General features: G+C 41.3%; 1 protein-coding gene across 7 annotated transcripts in view; it reads left to right on the plus strand.

Annotated features, from left to right (window-relative positions):
* Positions 1-15,885, plus strand: part of SHANK2 (SH3 and multiple ankyrin repeat domains 2) — an 810,144-nt gene that overhangs the window by 243,320 nt on the left and 550,939 nt on the right. For all 7 annotated transcript variants that reach the window (XM_014517615.2, XM_025197122.1, XM_014517581.2 and 4 more), the window contains 5 exons: positions 2,691-2,894; positions 9,214-9,285; positions 10,808-10,916; positions 11,203-11,354; positions 12,264-12,431. In XM_014517615.2, the coding sequence (XP_014373101.1) occupies positions 2,691-2,894; positions 9,214-9,285; positions 10,808-10,916; positions 11,203-11,354; positions 12,264-12,431 (705 nt within the window). The remainder of the gene's footprint in view (positions 1-2,690; positions 2,895-9,213; positions 9,286-10,807; positions 10,917-11,202; positions 11,355-12,263; positions 12,432-15,885) is intronic.

Consider the following 15,885-nt stretch of genomic DNA (forward strand, 5'->3'; position numbering starts at 1 on the left):
TTAGGTGATGAGAGCTGTCAAAAGGGCATAGGTGACTCATGAGGAGGCACGTGCCCCCCCTGAAATCGGACACTGCTGCCTTCTGCGGGAGGTCGCTGCTCGCCACCCCACCCCCCCGCCACCGATGTCACCACCAGCATCTGTGGGCGGTCCCTGCTCGTCACTCCGCACCCCCTTGCTGCCGGCATTACTGCTTGTATCTGCGAGTGGTGCCCGCTCACTGCTCACCCCCTTGACCCGTTGCCAGCATCTGTGGGCAGTCCCTGCTTGCCACTTGCTGCCAACGCCGCCACCTACAAATGGTGCCTTCTAGTCTTGGGAGGCGTCAGTCATTCATGCACAAGGGAGATGAGAGAAGGGATGGGGTCAGCAGAGCAAGTAGGTTGAGGATGAGATAAGTTCAGGTATTGACAGGATGGATGTCAAAATGGGAGAGAGATTCAAAAGAGTTGAGCATGAAGAACAATGAAGCATGGTGAGAACTGAGGCCAAGGGAATTCAGCATCAGAGAGGGAGAGATTTGTCTCACGGAGTCTGCCTTTCTTTCTCCCTATTCCCTTTCTCCCTATTCCCCCAGCCATCTTGTAAAGTTCTTGACTACAGCGTTATCCCTTTTTGCCTTCCATTATTCCCTGTCTCTTCATAGAGTCCCTAGGTATCCAAAAACTTGCCCTGTAAGTGCTTAAGCCGCGTCTAAAACTGGTGCAGTTTGTGCCAGTAACAGAGAGAAATAAACTGAGATGGGATGCCTAATGATCCATGCACCAAACAAAGCATTTTAGAGCTGTATTTAACCCAGTGTTCATGAATCTTCCACATTCATTCAGTAAATGGACATTTGCGTGATATTACTGTGGCAGCTCAGTGATGCAGTTTCTTGCTAGGCAACGAGCATGGATAAAGGATACCTCATTATAAATGTCTACTGAACTTTAATTTGAAAAGTAATTAGCAGGATTGGAGAAAAATGTTGACTGCAATCCTCTCCACTGGAGTTTGTGAGCAGGTCATGATATCTGCCATTGACTGCAGTCTACAACTGTAATGCAAATAATAGACAAAGCTAGACATGGCTCTTACCTCGTTCTTCAAGAGGTCAAATACACTGAGGAGGAGCTAACCTGGAATGCCCTGTTAAACAAACTTGAAAATCTATAGTGTTTTTCAGAATCTGAGACTATTTTTGCTAATAGGAATCTTGTTATCAAATGTAGAAAGTGGCCTAACAAAAAAAAAAAGCCATACAATGTTGACTTGTTCACATTCAAATTTGTTATCCAAATGTTCTAGATATATGAAATCAGAGGTTTGCACTTTCAGAACTGCATAATGTATTGTCAATAAGTGTCAATACTGCATAATGTATTGTCAATACTGCATAATATAATCAAATACTGCATAATGTATTGTCAAGCTATCAGTTTTTTATACACATATCTCCAGAGAACTGAGAAAGATACATAACATAACAATACTGCAGAGAAGCATGCTATTGAAACAGTTTAAGTTAAGACAAGACTCATGAGATTAAGGAAAGTAATTTTCTTTTCCATAAAGGTGTCATTTTTTATTTTTCTTTACTTTTCTGTTCTCATTATCTATATGTAGAACTGCAAAATGAAGAATGCAATTGGTAAGCCCATAGACCTGGCCTAATCAGGAGTTACTGGCACACATTGATAAATTAAGCTCATGTTATTGTGGTCAGAGTTAAGGTTGTTATGTGTGTTTTGGTATCTTACATCCGTTTGCCTATGAGTGAATTAACTGAAGTATTATGGTGAGATTTCTTTCCCATGCATGGCTTCAGCACAGCCACTTTTATGTTGCTGAAGAAATATTCAGCAGTGGAAAAAGTCCCTTAGCACTTTTAGAAAAAATTCCCATAGTGGAAGAATGTCGTAAAGCTGCCGTAACAGCCCTATGTCAGGGTCTTTGCAAGACAACGCAGGGAGTAGGAGAGACCCGTCTAGGTGAGAAATGATAGGACCCCTGCACATAACACTCATGGGATTCTGGGCAGTGCCACTCGTAGGCCACAAGATACTGTAATTTCAGTGTAAATTATTCCTGGGGCCACACTCATTACCAGAACACCGCCAAACCTAGAGGTTGCCTCAGGACCCCTATACAGTGCCTTTTACTGGGTTTGCCAAGGAAGAGGTGAAGCAAAACGGGACCCTATTTATGGAAAAAAGAGATTATTTTTAAAGTTTGTGAAAGAATTCTGGATGCCCTTTTGTTTTATGGTGCTTTTGTGTTTGAATGTCTGAAATCTAATCTCCTTGTTAATGCACTTTTGTCTTGGAATTTAATTAAATGGAGATTTACAGTCTCCTATGCAGGTAGGTGCTGACAAGTACCAGTTTAATTTGTTTAATGTATTTTAGCTGATCTCAGTTATTTTGTGCCCAGGTTATAAATTTCCTTCTCTTTCTTTTTGTCTAAAAAGGTTGAGTGCATGCAAATGGAGTATTTAAAGAAGTTGTACCTACTGTTTTTTGACTAAACAATTTAAAAAATGTTATATGCTGGCATGTTTCTTCTTGGATCTGTATTTAACTTGTATTTACATACATGCTTTTTGCATACACTCCAAACATTCCTTTGATGGATTTTTATAACTTTCAAATGATCTTTAGAATTTCTTACATGTTTTATAACTTGTTTTTTTCCCCTTGTCTTTACAGAAGTGCATTCGATTTAATCCTGAATCTTCAGTGTGGGTAGCAAAACAGCGAATTTTGTGTACTTTGAATCAGAGTTTGAAAGATGTCTTGAATTATGGGCTGTTCCAGCCTGCAAGCAATGGAAGAGATGGGAAGTTTTTGGATGAGGAACGACTTCTTAGGGAATATCCACAACCAGTGAATAAAGGTGTTCCCTCCTTAGAGGTATTTTAATAGAATTGTATTATTTTTTATAGAAGTTGATATTTGAAACATTTATACTTGTTGTATGATATATCCAGTAGACTTATCTGAAGAATCTGAAATGGATTTGAATTGCAATCAGGAAGCAGTGATCTCAAAGCTAGATTACACAAGTAAGAGCTTCAGCAAGGCTATTGCATGCATTTCTGACATAAGAGCTGCAGGATCAGGTTTGATGACTTTCTGTGTATCAGCTCTTAAGGAGTGATGGTAGTAGTTGGACCCTTGGTTACGCTGCCAAGAAAATAAGCCTCAGTCATCCTGTTCCTGGTCCAGTCATGTCAACCCTGGAGCTGATGTGGTGAATATGCAGTGGTAGCATGCCTGGCACCACATTTGGGACCTGGCTTTCCGGTGTGCTCAAGAGTGGTGGCTTGCAGTGCCCCATGCATTCTCACCACTTCTTTTTCAGGGTTGATGCACATGGAGTGGGAATGAGTAAGCGTGGCTAAAGGGAGGGTTATTTCCTTGAGGATGTAACTATAGGGCTGTGCGAAACGACTGTGTTTTGATTTGTTTTAGGATTCAGCCATTTCGGAGAATAGTGATTCGTTTCAGTGTTTCAGATCACTGTCCTGTTTCGTTTCAGCCGAATCTGTTTCGAATGGGCTACAAGGGTAGCTTCATATATCCCTACCTAGCCGGACAGAGCTTGGGGCTGGGGGCTGCAGGACCCCAGAGGAGAGCAGGATGGGGCTGTGGGTGGCTCATCTGGGGGAGGGGGAGACCCTGGTGTGGATCTCTGCTCCCTGCAGAGTCAGGTTGAGTGGCAGGGATTCCCCAGCTCCCAGTTTGATTCCCCAGCCCTCTGATCATTCAGCCCTTCTGATCATTCAGCTGTTCCCAGTGGGTGCAGACCCCCAATCTGTGCACGGGGTTTCAGGAGGCTGTAGGATGGGGCCAGTGACAGTATTGCAGTCTTCCTGGCGCTCATCAGCAGCCTGCTGAAACCCCACATGCAGTCTGGGGGCCTGCGCCCCCTGGGAAGAGCTGGGGAGATGATCAGAGAGCTGGAGAATCGAACTGGGAGCTAGATGTCAATATTAGAGCAGTCCTTCCTTCCCTCTTAGTTTTTGTTTCTCTGGAAGCCCAGCTCCAAAACTCTGAAATTCTCCGAAACATTTCTGAAACATTTCAGAGCCTTCTGATTCAGTTCGGAGCTGTTTTGGAGTCTTCTGTTTCGATTTGGATTCGGTGTTTCAGGTGCCAAAACGGCCCGAAGCACCTCCGAAATGAAACCACTGCCAAAATTTCTCACAGCTTTAGTAACTGAACACCCTGCCCATCACAGTGCAAGAATACCTTTAGTGGTGGTGAAAGAAGCCTCTGACCCAGTCCCAGGATATTCTTCAGAAGGCTTCCTTTGGAACAGGATTCATGGTCCGTGAGGTAGAGAGAGATGGTTCAGTATAGCAGTTTCTGATGTGTTAGAGAAGTTCAAGGTGGTAACTCTATTTCACAGCTCAGACTGGAGTTTCAGTTATCAGGTGAGCTGGAAATCTTCTGTGTTTCAGTAAGGGTTGGCTGCTGGAAAATACAGTTTTCTGGCAGCCAAGAGGAGGCATGAACTAAGCTAAATTATGTTAGGAAAATGACATAGTCTTCTTGAAGGATGAGAGAACTGAAGGGGCTGATATTTTATCCCCAATGAAAGTAACTCCTTATGTGTTTAACTGCCGGTTTTGATACATGGGCTTTTTCAGTTGAGGAAAAGACTCTTGTAGCAGAACTTATAGAAAGTCCAAGCCAAATCTAGCTGATGAAGGAGTTCTTGCTTCTCCCACCTGTGTTTTAATCATCATTTAATTTCCAAAATGGTAAAAGGAAACACAGAACATCAAAGGGCTTATGAGCTGTTGAGTCAAGTCCTCTGCATTAGCAGGCAACCATTTATCAAAAAGATCAAAAATATCCACTTTAATCTCTCTTCTGTATCACAGCTACAAGTGTCCTAGTAAAAAAAAAATCCCCCAAAACCCTGTTCAGTGTGCCTCAGGAACAGAGCAGGATAGAGAAGGGTGCTACCAAAGGAAAGGAATTTGTTAGAACTGCATGTTCAGATTGTCCTAGAAAGTGGACCATGGCCAGCCTCTGCTAGCACGGGCACCAATGTCATACAGTAGTTTTCATGGGCTTCTCATCTTAAAATCCATTATATTTCTTGTTCCAGCTTCTCCTACTGGATGTCTATTCTAGGACCTCTTTTCTTTGATGGCTAAATACCTTTTAATTTCCAATCTTTATTCATGCCAGATTCTTCTTGTCAGCTCTTGTGCTGATTTTTTAAAACATTTTCCTATTATTTGAGACATCCCTGAACCAGTGAGGTTAAGAAAAATAGCAATAGTCTTAAAACAGCTTGCAGGAAAGTCCAAACCCAAATATTTTCCCCTGCAAAAGTGTTTGGTCTCCAGACCGTATTGTAGGGTAGCCCAAGGTATTCTTATAGCAAATTCCAAATTTAAATAGGATACAATTAGAAATTTGAGAAGGAGCAACTTGGGCGGGGGGGAGGCGGGGGGAGGATATTTGCTGGGAATTTATCTAAGGCCATGTCTATTATAGTAAATTTACTGTGCTTGACAGCAGCGCTCACTGCTCCATGCTGACTGCCTCCTGAACTGAAAGTGGTGTCTGCATGGCTCTGTGGGCAAGCTGATTAGCACAGGGGTACGCTAAATGGCACTGTCACTTGGCAATGCTACTAGTAATTAACCTGCCTGAAGTGCTGTGTGAACACAGCTACATTGTTTCCAATTTAGAAGGCAAGCCTAATGGAGCAGTGAGGCATGCTTGATGGCACCTGTGCCCAAGACCTGAGAGAAGTTTAGAGAAGTTAGGAAAACAGATTACTTCAACATGTTTATTATTGAGACTATTAAGTAATTTACATGTGCCACTCTGATTTGGTAAGGAATCTTTCCTCCTGCTTCCAACCAATACAGAATCTTAGGTCATGTCCAAATGAGCATGGCCGTGTGGTATGTGGCACCGCTGACATGGCTGCAGTGCCACACACTGCACATTCAGTTTTTCTCTGTGCTGCAAGGTAGCAGTACAGGTGGTGGGGGGGGGGAAGTGACCCCTGGAGATCCCAGAGTCAGAAAAACCCACCCCAAAAAAAGCGGGGTGGCACTCTTGGGGGCAGCACGCACTGCCCAAAGCCAGAACCTAGCCACCAGGAGCCACTCTTTGGCTTCTGGCCAGGTTCTGAGCGGCAGGATTGCCACTTTTGCAGCCCCAGATTGCCCCCAGGAACCCAGGTAAGGCTGCTAGGACCAGCACAGTGCTGGCCCCAGTCTTCCCTACCCCACCTGGAGTAACCTGCTACATGTCAGAGGGCACAAAGCACAGGCATTCCCTGGGGACAAGCAGCAGTGGCACAGGGTGTGCTGCTGCTGCTTGTCCCTGGGGAAGCAAACATCTGTGCTTGTGTGGATGTGGTATTAGAGTGCAAAGGGAGTCCCAGGGTCATCTGATCTAACTCCCTGCATAGATTCAGGATTTGCTGCTCTTAAAGCAGCCCAGCTTTAGACACCTATCCAGCATTGAAAACCTCCCATTAAGGGGATGCCATGATTTTTTCAGGCAAGATTATTTTGAAAAGATGTCAGAATCTATTTTCTTTTCACTCCAGATGGGATGTGACCCCATGATTCCTGGTTTACAAGGCCAGTACATTATCCATTAGGTGTCTGGGTCAGATATGTTGATCACATTTTCCTAAAAATATCATTAATTTACTGAAAAAAATCCCATAGAATTTGCAGGTCTGAAGTCACTAGATTTAAAGCTGTGTAAAAGCATTGGAAACAAGAGAAGACCCTGGTTAAGAAAGAGACAGTTTAGAGTCCTCTTTATTCTACCAGCGTAATTCTGAGTCAGTCACTCATCTGTACTTTAGCCACAAGCAAAATAAATAACTACAATGTTCAAGTCTACTCTTTTTTTCAAAATACACGTGCTATAGAATTCTGTGTTACTGGTGCCTTCTGCTTGTCATAAGGCATCTGTTTGTCCACTCAGTGCAATAAACTAGTAAAGTTGCCACGAAAGGAATGAGAGTGTTCTACTGAAATGCTGGTCTTCAGGTTTCTCTATCCAGCAAACACATTGAACCCTGTCAGTTCCACCTAGTAAACAGAGATCTATTTTTGTCTCTGTTCACAACATATAATTAATTACCTGTTCAGAGAAAACTGTGGCTTGTTCGGAGCATGAACAGTAGCTCCTGGAGGATCTTAATGGGAAAGAAATACCATGAAAAAGAAAGGTGAAAAGAGTCATTTATAGATATTACGGTTTTCTAGGTTTAATCTGGACTACAGCCATCACTATAACCGATTATACATGTGGATGCTTGTAGACCAAATTAAAATTGGCTCCAGTCCAAATTAAGTAATCCTCACTGAATGACTATTAATGTTAATACAGACTAGGGCAGTCCAAATTAGGCAATTTAAAGTGTATTAATTAACATTAGCCTTACTTTTAGGAAAAACAGTCCTTAGGAACTCAGATAAGGGTTCCTTAGGAATGCAGATAAGCATTGCAAATATCAATCCCTTCCAAGGAAATTTAGTTGGATTTTGCAACACCACAGAGGTTATCAGACACAAAGTAACACCTTTACGAAGTCAAATGTGCCAACAACACCTTAGTATCAGTATCCTGACTAAGCCCCAACCTCTGCCCAAGCACATAGGCTACTGGTCCCTGAAGAAGAGGGCAACCCCCCTTGATTGACTATTAACCCTTTATTCAAATTCAAACTTGATTGTGACAAAGAGTCCACATTTTTAAAGTACCTCAGACATAATTTAGAGATGTTCTGGGCCCAGAAGTGAGGGGCTGTCTTGCTGGGGCACACAGGAAGCTTCATCCTCTCTCCTCTTGCATAGTTGTGCAAAAAGCTTATGAGCATTTTAACGCATGCTCCAGGAGGCAGTGTGTGTGTGGGGGGGGTGCTTTAATTAGCGAGCCACGCTAAGTAAAAGTACTTGAGCGTGACATGTATTGGCATCCCTCATGCTTGGGGGTGCTTTGAACTAAAACGCATCGAACGAGCTTTAGTTCAAAGCACCTAGCCACCATTTTTCGGCACAGGGGCACTGATACACATGATGCCAGAGTCTTTTGGAGTGCATTTATTTCCATGCTTCAGCGCACTGAATTTCTAGCATGTCAGAGCTGGTTCCCTGCACGTGTATAGGAGCCCTCAGTTAGTAGGTTTGGCACACTGCTTGTGGGAAAGGAGATAGGATCATAGCTCTGTCACCTATGCTCTAGTATTCAGAGATGGATTGGCACACTAGACACTAATGACCTGCTTTATCCATCAGGTTAAAGCAGATTATGCATCTTCATAGACAAAGAGCACAATCTCCCCAATGGTCCTTTTGGGCCAGGGCGAGTCCTATATATTGAGGTGTCATAAATGGCAAAATCTGATCCTCGGAGAAGAGAGGAGGGAAAAAAAGTCTGTGTCTAAAAATATGTTTGACATCAAAACCAATTAATCACAGAGGAGAGATATTTAGCATTCTAATTAGATGTAAATTGTGGTGTTTTAGATCAGTGGTAAATATGTATCGCTGTGTAATGACCTGTGATTTCTCAGCTGATCTATCTGCCCTGCTGGTAGACAAATGGATCAGAAAACAGTAATAACTGCCAAAGCTCAAAAAAGTGGATCTTGTAAGCCATATATACATTCCTTATTTACAAAAGCAGTTGCATTAGCATTAGCAGAACTATTCCTAAACATAAAGTTTGACAGCATGATGAAGTACTTTCAGTAACCTATTTTTGAAGTTCAGAAAATTACGTGCTTTTACAATCTTACCTACTTGTAGATTTTTTTTTTCTTTTCAAGGCTTGAAGTGAAAGTGTTGAGATTACCTTTAGGGAAAGGTTTTTTTAATAGTATTTCTAGCCTGTGTAAACACAAGGGACCAAACTGTTTCCTCATGTAACTTCACTGATTCCAGTATTTTTACACAGAGTATGAACTTGGCTTGTATGCTGTAAAATTCTAATTACACTAAGTTACTACTACTACTACTGCTACTGCTACTTACTACTACAACTACTGCTACTCATGCATGATAACATTTGGTGCTTATTGTTTATTTAAACAGAACTCATAAGCCCTTTTTTGAAGCTAGTCCAGATTTTCATGCTGGTTAATAAACACTACCTTCTTATAATTTCTGATCTTTTTTTACCTTTTCTCAAATAAAATATGAAATACTGACTTTGTTTCTTTCTTCCCTATTAGTTCCGATATAAGAAGAGAGTATATAAGCAATTCAATCTGGATGAAAAACAGGTGGCAAAGCTTCATACAAAGGTCAGTCCAGCTAACTTGGAAAGGGAGAAAGCATCTGTTTTTTTCCCCCCCTGTGTCTGGCAGGAAAAGTTGTAACTTAGATTCAGTCACCCTCTACTTAGAATCCTTTGATACTAATGACAATCCAAAAAATATATGTAGAGTGCCGCCTGGGTAATTTTAGGCCCTGAACCTGGTGACCTATTTATGTGGATAATGCTGCCAAAGTCAAAGGACCTGTTCATATAAGGGTTGCATAGTTAGGCTTTTATATTGAGTGCATGAGAGGTTCTTGAACACCTTTACAAGTGTGAAACACAACCAAATAGAAGGGATATATCTATCCAGTGCAAGACATTGTTGTAGTAAGATGCATCTTGCTGTTGTAGTGTGCATTAGCTCCCTGACTAGAAGCAGTAGAGGTGTGTTAGTGTGGGAATCTATTCAGACTAATCAGCTTTATTGCTTATTGACCCACAAACAGTACTGCACTAATGTGGCTGCTCTGCTTTTGGCTCAAAAGCTAAAGTATCTGCACTGTGCTGCCTTCTGCCATATAGAGAGAGCAAACTTGTTTTTTGGAGTCTCCCCTGCCTGATTAGGTGAACAGTGGGCGCATCTACACATGCCCCTAAGGCGCCCTTGTTACCACGCCATCATTTAGTACTTCCCTTTGGAAGTACTAAATGATGGTGCAATAACAGCCTGTACTGCATTGTCCGTGTGGTGAATGGCTATTTTTACCAGCTACGTCACTGTAGCAGCGTGCTTGTACCAAGGGAACGCGTTGCTACAGCAGTGTTGCTGCGGTGTCACGGTTTTTGCCCACGGACACTACATCGCTGTAGCGTGTTGCTATAGTGACGTAGCATTACACGTAGACACTCCCAGTGTGCCTCACAGTCACAGTGACTTAGTATCTCTGCAACAGATCACAAATACTTAAATAGCCAGTAATAGAGGAAAATATGTAATATAGTTTAGCAGCTGGAAAGAAGGGGAAGTCCTGCTTCATATGAGTAGCCAGCTCTGCAGACCATGAGTAAGTGCTCTGGGGGCTGCCAGTGATTTAGGGAATGTAATCCAAGACTTTTAGTTGTGTTATAGATGGCTTGTGCTTATACAGTGCATTTATAAGTAATTTATATCTAAAGTTGACACAACTATTATAAAAATATGGCACACTTACAGCATGCCACTTGTATTTTAAAATAGGAACACAAATCTTTTGATGCACTTACATGTTGGAATAACTTTGCCCTCTGTCACTCTTTCATTATCATATCTTTTTGAATTTGACTTCCAGTACATTTTTTTCTGATTGTGCAAGTAATATATTCTTGTTTTATGTTTTTGACCATAGCATTCTGCCAGCTATATGCTTTTCATTACAGTTTTAGGGCCAGATCTATATCAGTGTAAAGTGTCACTGTTCCATTGAGGTTGATGGAGTTGCAATGTTTTTTACTAGCTGAAGATATCACTCATAACTTATATTCTTCACGCTGTCAGAAGATTGTTCAGTCATCTCTTCTTGTTTCAGGCTAATTTAAGAAAATTCATGGATCATGTCCACCACCTCTCTGTGGAAAAAGTCACAAAGATGTTAGACCGAGGACTGGATCCGAACTATCATGACCTGGAGAGTGGAGGTATGAGATTAATAAAAGTTACCACATAAAGTGGCTTGCATCCTGGGTAGGCTTCACACAAGATATATGTAGCAAGCCAAACCCTGTCTTGAAGACCTTAAAAGTCTCAGATTCAGCAGAACTGTGATTCTGATATAGGAAGGGAGCAGCCTGTTAATGTTATAGCCTCCTTAAGGCTGTACTTGGTACCTAAAAGCTGATAATTATGTTTTTTGAAAAGTTTGCAAATATTATTTTTTAAAGGTTACTTATCAATTTTTTTCACACATTTTATTCTTTCCTTTAGACACACCACTAACTTTGGCAGCACAGCTTGAAAATACAATAGAAGTGATCAAAACTCTGAAAAACGGAGGGGCACATTTGGATTTCAGAGCCAAAGATGGAATGACAGCTCTGCACAAAGCAGCTAGAGCCAAGAACCAAGTAACCCTCAAGGTAAATTTTCAGAAGCAAATTATACATTATTGTATACTAAACAATATGGAAAGAAAAATATTTGGAGTTAATTATTGTACTGTCCTTTGTGGATCTTTTAATGTGTGCTTGCTTGGCTTTTATCTTTCATGATTTCTTCCACCAAGGGTTTTTAATTTCAGAAGCTTACATTTTTGCTAGGAAAACATGGTGGTGAAACTTAACTTTATTCGTCAATAGGTGGTGGAAGATATCTCTGCAGGAAATGGAAGTAGCAATATTGCAGTTTCTCCCCCTTTGAAACTGAATGCCAGTAGTGCAGATTGTACATTTTATCTTGTCAGTGCTGACCTTTCTGCTTTTTTCTTTATGTTCTGACTTTTTTTTATGAGACTTCTTGACATTAGATTAAATAAAGGGCTTATGATACTCCCTATTTCCTTCTGGACAGAATTTCAAATTGAACAATATTTTAATAAGGCACACTGCAACCAAAGAGGCATGCATGCTCCAAAAGTGATATAAGCATTATTAAAACATTGGAAATCAATAACAGGATGGGTAGTGTGTAGTCTTTGTTTCTCATTTTATCACTGGTACTCCAACATATGCCCTGAGTACTGAAACCGGGACTTTTGCTTCTACTAGGGTCCTTTCCAAGGTGCACTGGTGTGTCTCACTGTAGGCCAGTGCCACTAAACCATAACTCTCTTACCACTGTTTGCTCCAGCAGTGAGGAGTTCAGTTGCCTGTGTTATGGCCCATTTAGCCAGCTTATAAATGTCTTTACCCTGCCTCAAGTAAACCGTAACAAGAACACCCTTCCCAGTAAACACTGTGTTGGGAAGAATGCTAAATATAGATTCTCTCTCAATTAGTTACATGCTCAGAAATATAAGGACAGTGCTTACCATCTGTAATTGCTTATAGACCCTTTTAGAGCTTGGAGCATCTCCTAACTACAAAGACAGCTGTGGATTAACCCCACTCTACCACACCGCTGTAGTAGGAGGGGATCCATATTGTTGTGAACTGTTACTTCATGAACATGCTACAGTCAGCTGCAAAGATGAAAATGGATGGCAAGAGATTCATCAGGTATGAAAACCTTTTCTTCGTTAGCTTTTATGTTTACTGCTATTGGAAAATTATGTCAGGAAACTCTTTAATAGACCTTTTCAGGATTTTACACACTGTGTTTATAGATGGGAAGATATTTAGTTTCTATGTATATATAAATTAAAAACATACATAATATGTGTATACATGTGCACTTGTATTTTTTCCCTTTTCTTTTTGTTTAGTTTAGTACTATAGTTCTTGCTGTTAGCAAACTGAAAATCCAGGCCATTTTGATGAAGTTTTTCAACAGTCAAACATAGTCTATAGTTACTATGGACTTAGCTGCACAAGTGACAGCTCCAGCTGGCTGCTATTGCACATTCCTTTTGCAGGCTCTTGGATATTTGAGTTTTAGTATTCTGCTGGTAATACTTCACTACAAAAGTGAAGCTGGTTCGTTTTATGTGACACTTTCAATTCTGCTGGCTGCTTCTTATTTTTTGCACCAGAAATATTTTACCTTGGTCACTGGGTGATATGATAATGAACAGTTGTTTGTAAGTTCTGGCATGCCTCTGGGGTCCTTTAGTATGTTGTACTTTAAGGTTGTTTTTCCCTTGTGAGTTCAGAATTTGGGTTTTTCTTCATCTCTTCTAGATATAGAGACCAAACTTTCAAGTGTTATTTCCCTTTGCACCCTTGTTGTTCCACGCAAGGAGTTTTCACTGTTTAGTAGGTGGATACATCTGCTGACATCTGGTCTATGCAGGAAAGTGATTTACGGAAAAAACTTGCTTTCTCTCATGTACCGTTGGATCCTAGTGATGTCTTCAGCCAACTGGTGGTATAGAATTGATTTTCTCTAAATAGCCTAAACTTCCTTTGAGACTTTCACATAGGGGGGGTCAGCAGCAGGTTTACTTAAAATCCATGAAATGTGACCCCTGTATTAAGAACAGAATGATAGCCTAGCTCACAGAAGGATATCATAAAACCACTAACATTGGGTATTGCTGGTGTTCTTAGCTTAGCCTTTTGGCAAAAGACTGGAGTGACTACAAAGTATCAATTCATATGTCGTCAGATTTCAGGCCATTGAGAAGCTTTAAAGTTGTAATGAATGGGATGAATGAAGCTGTTTAAAATGTAATTGCTATGAGGATAGTAAAGGTAACAAGTGGCAGGCATGAGGGACAGTTCATGAGAGCAAAGGCTGTGTACTGTATAATCATAGTGTTATTTATTCTGATAAAAACACAATATATATGAGAGGACTTGTTATATATATCAGCTTGTTGTTGCTGATGAATTCTCAAAAGGTGCTTAGGAGTTAGGTGCCTTTGATGATATGGACTTTAGTACTTTAACTTAAGTGCCTGGGACTTTTGCTTTGAAGCTAGTCTCTGCATATAACTTGAACAGAGGCTTCAACACACATGCACACTTTAGTGGCTTTGGTTTAGGGCTTGGCTTTGATTTTGGCTTAGTGGCTTATGATTGATTTGATTTTCTTTTATGCCATTGATATAAGCATAAAGAAGAAAAAGTCTTGGAATATTCATTGTTAATACTCATTCTCTGAAGGGATCACAGAAGTAGTAAAGGATGAAATTAGGATGAAAAATGTGAATAAGAACAGGTCCACACCACTTCAGTATTTCAGCAGTGTATGTTGCATGCTATGCCTGCTCCATGCATGCTACTTCCCAAAATGGAAGTAATAGAGTCACCTTAATGACTCCTGATCTCACTTTTACCCTATTGACAGCAACATCACCTTTGTGATAACCAGGGATCTTGGTTTTCTCTGATTTAAGAAATCTCCAATTTTTGGTTTAAAAATAGTAACCCCAAATCTACATTTTTCTGTGATTAAAATGAAACATCACTGTATATATCTCTATATATTAGTGGTGTTTCATTTAAATCACAGAGAAATGTGGATTTGGACTTACTTTTTTTACCAGAAATTGGGGATTTTGTTAAACCTGAGAGAACCAGGATCTCTGGTGATAATGTAGGTACTGAAGCGCTGTAGACATACCCTGTGCGTTTCAGAGGACCTGGTGTTGTATTATATATGGAGTATACTGAACAAAAGATGAGATGAACATAAGGATCACCCAGGTCATTAAGTCCAGTATTTTTCAGTGACAGGCAACCATGTCATAGTTGTTGAGTCTAAAAGGATCTGCAAGTGAGTAGAAGAGATAAGATCACTAGCAATGGTTTGATCCCTGCAGTGCCATGGAATCTGTTAGATAAAATACGCCTGGGTAATGCTAACAAGTAGACTGCCTCTTATTGAAGAGGAAGGCAGAAAATCCCACAAAACTCACAATGGTCCCTGGCAGTCTGTCCAACTACCTGGCCATCTGAGAAGTTCTTGGTACAAATGGAAGTACTAATATACCTGCCCAATATGCTGCTCTAGCTGTACCCACAGTCTAAGCTACAGGGGGAGAGGGGGAAGAACCCTGCTCCAAACCTCAACTTTCAAGTTATGCATTTAAAGGAGAAAAAATTCTACCTGACAGGAACCATTAGAAGCCCTAAAGCATGATTTTAATTGATTAAATACAGTATAATTTAATACAAAAATTATATGCTGAGAGACAGAGGCAGTTAGCCAGTCTGCAGTGCTGTATAAATATGCATGTGCTACTTCTGGTTAGAGCAGGGGTGGGCAGTTATTTCAGCTGGAGGGATGCTTAATGAATTTTGGTGACCTGTCGAGGAGCACAAGGGCAGCCCTACCCCTTGACAGGTGCCCTGCCCCCTGGTAGCCATCTTAGGACCAGAAGACCCACTCCTAACCCTTGGCCCTTGCGTCCAGAAGTAGTCCTTTTTGGCGGGGAGAGGGGGTTACCAGCTTGGAACCAGAAAAACAAACAAATTATATACTAAAAGTCAAATATAACATATTTTATACTATACTATACTATTTTAATATACTATAGTGTAATTAAAACATATTTTAATTTTATTTCAAAAGATATTTTTGTCCTGATTTATGTGTGGTTGTCTGGTGCATATAGAGGTGATTGCATAATAGATAAAAAATAGTCTTACTCTTGTATATTATGCGTGGTGGGGTGCATGTGGGGTGTGTATGGGGGAGTGTGTGGGTTGCAATGGGCAGGTGAGTGTGTCTATATGGTGGGGTTTAGGGGGTATGTGTGGATGGGTGGGGGTGTGGCTATGTGTGGGGTATGTTGGGGGTGTGTATATGTGGGGAGCTTGGGGGTGTGGGTAGGGCATAGGTGTGTGGGGTTTGTGGGGTGTGAGGTAAGGTGGGGGGTGTGGGGACCCCATATGCCCCCCCCAGTGCATAGCTCTTGCCGCCAGCGGCAGCAGCAGCAGGTGTTGGCCTTGGGGTGCTCATGGCCCACACAGATGCAGCTGCCTGGCAGTGCACACTTCCAGCCAGTTCTGGGAGCTGCATGTGGTGGCAAGGAGTGGAGCCAGGCTGGTCCGCCTCTATCGCGCA

This window comes from Alligator sinensis, unplaced genomic scaffold (genome assembly GCF_000455745.1).
Source record: "Alligator sinensis unplaced genomic scaffold, ASM45574v1 scaffold442_1, whole genome shotgun sequence".
Lineage (NCBI taxonomy): Eukaryota > Metazoa > Chordata > Crocodylia > Alligatoridae > Alligator > Alligator sinensis.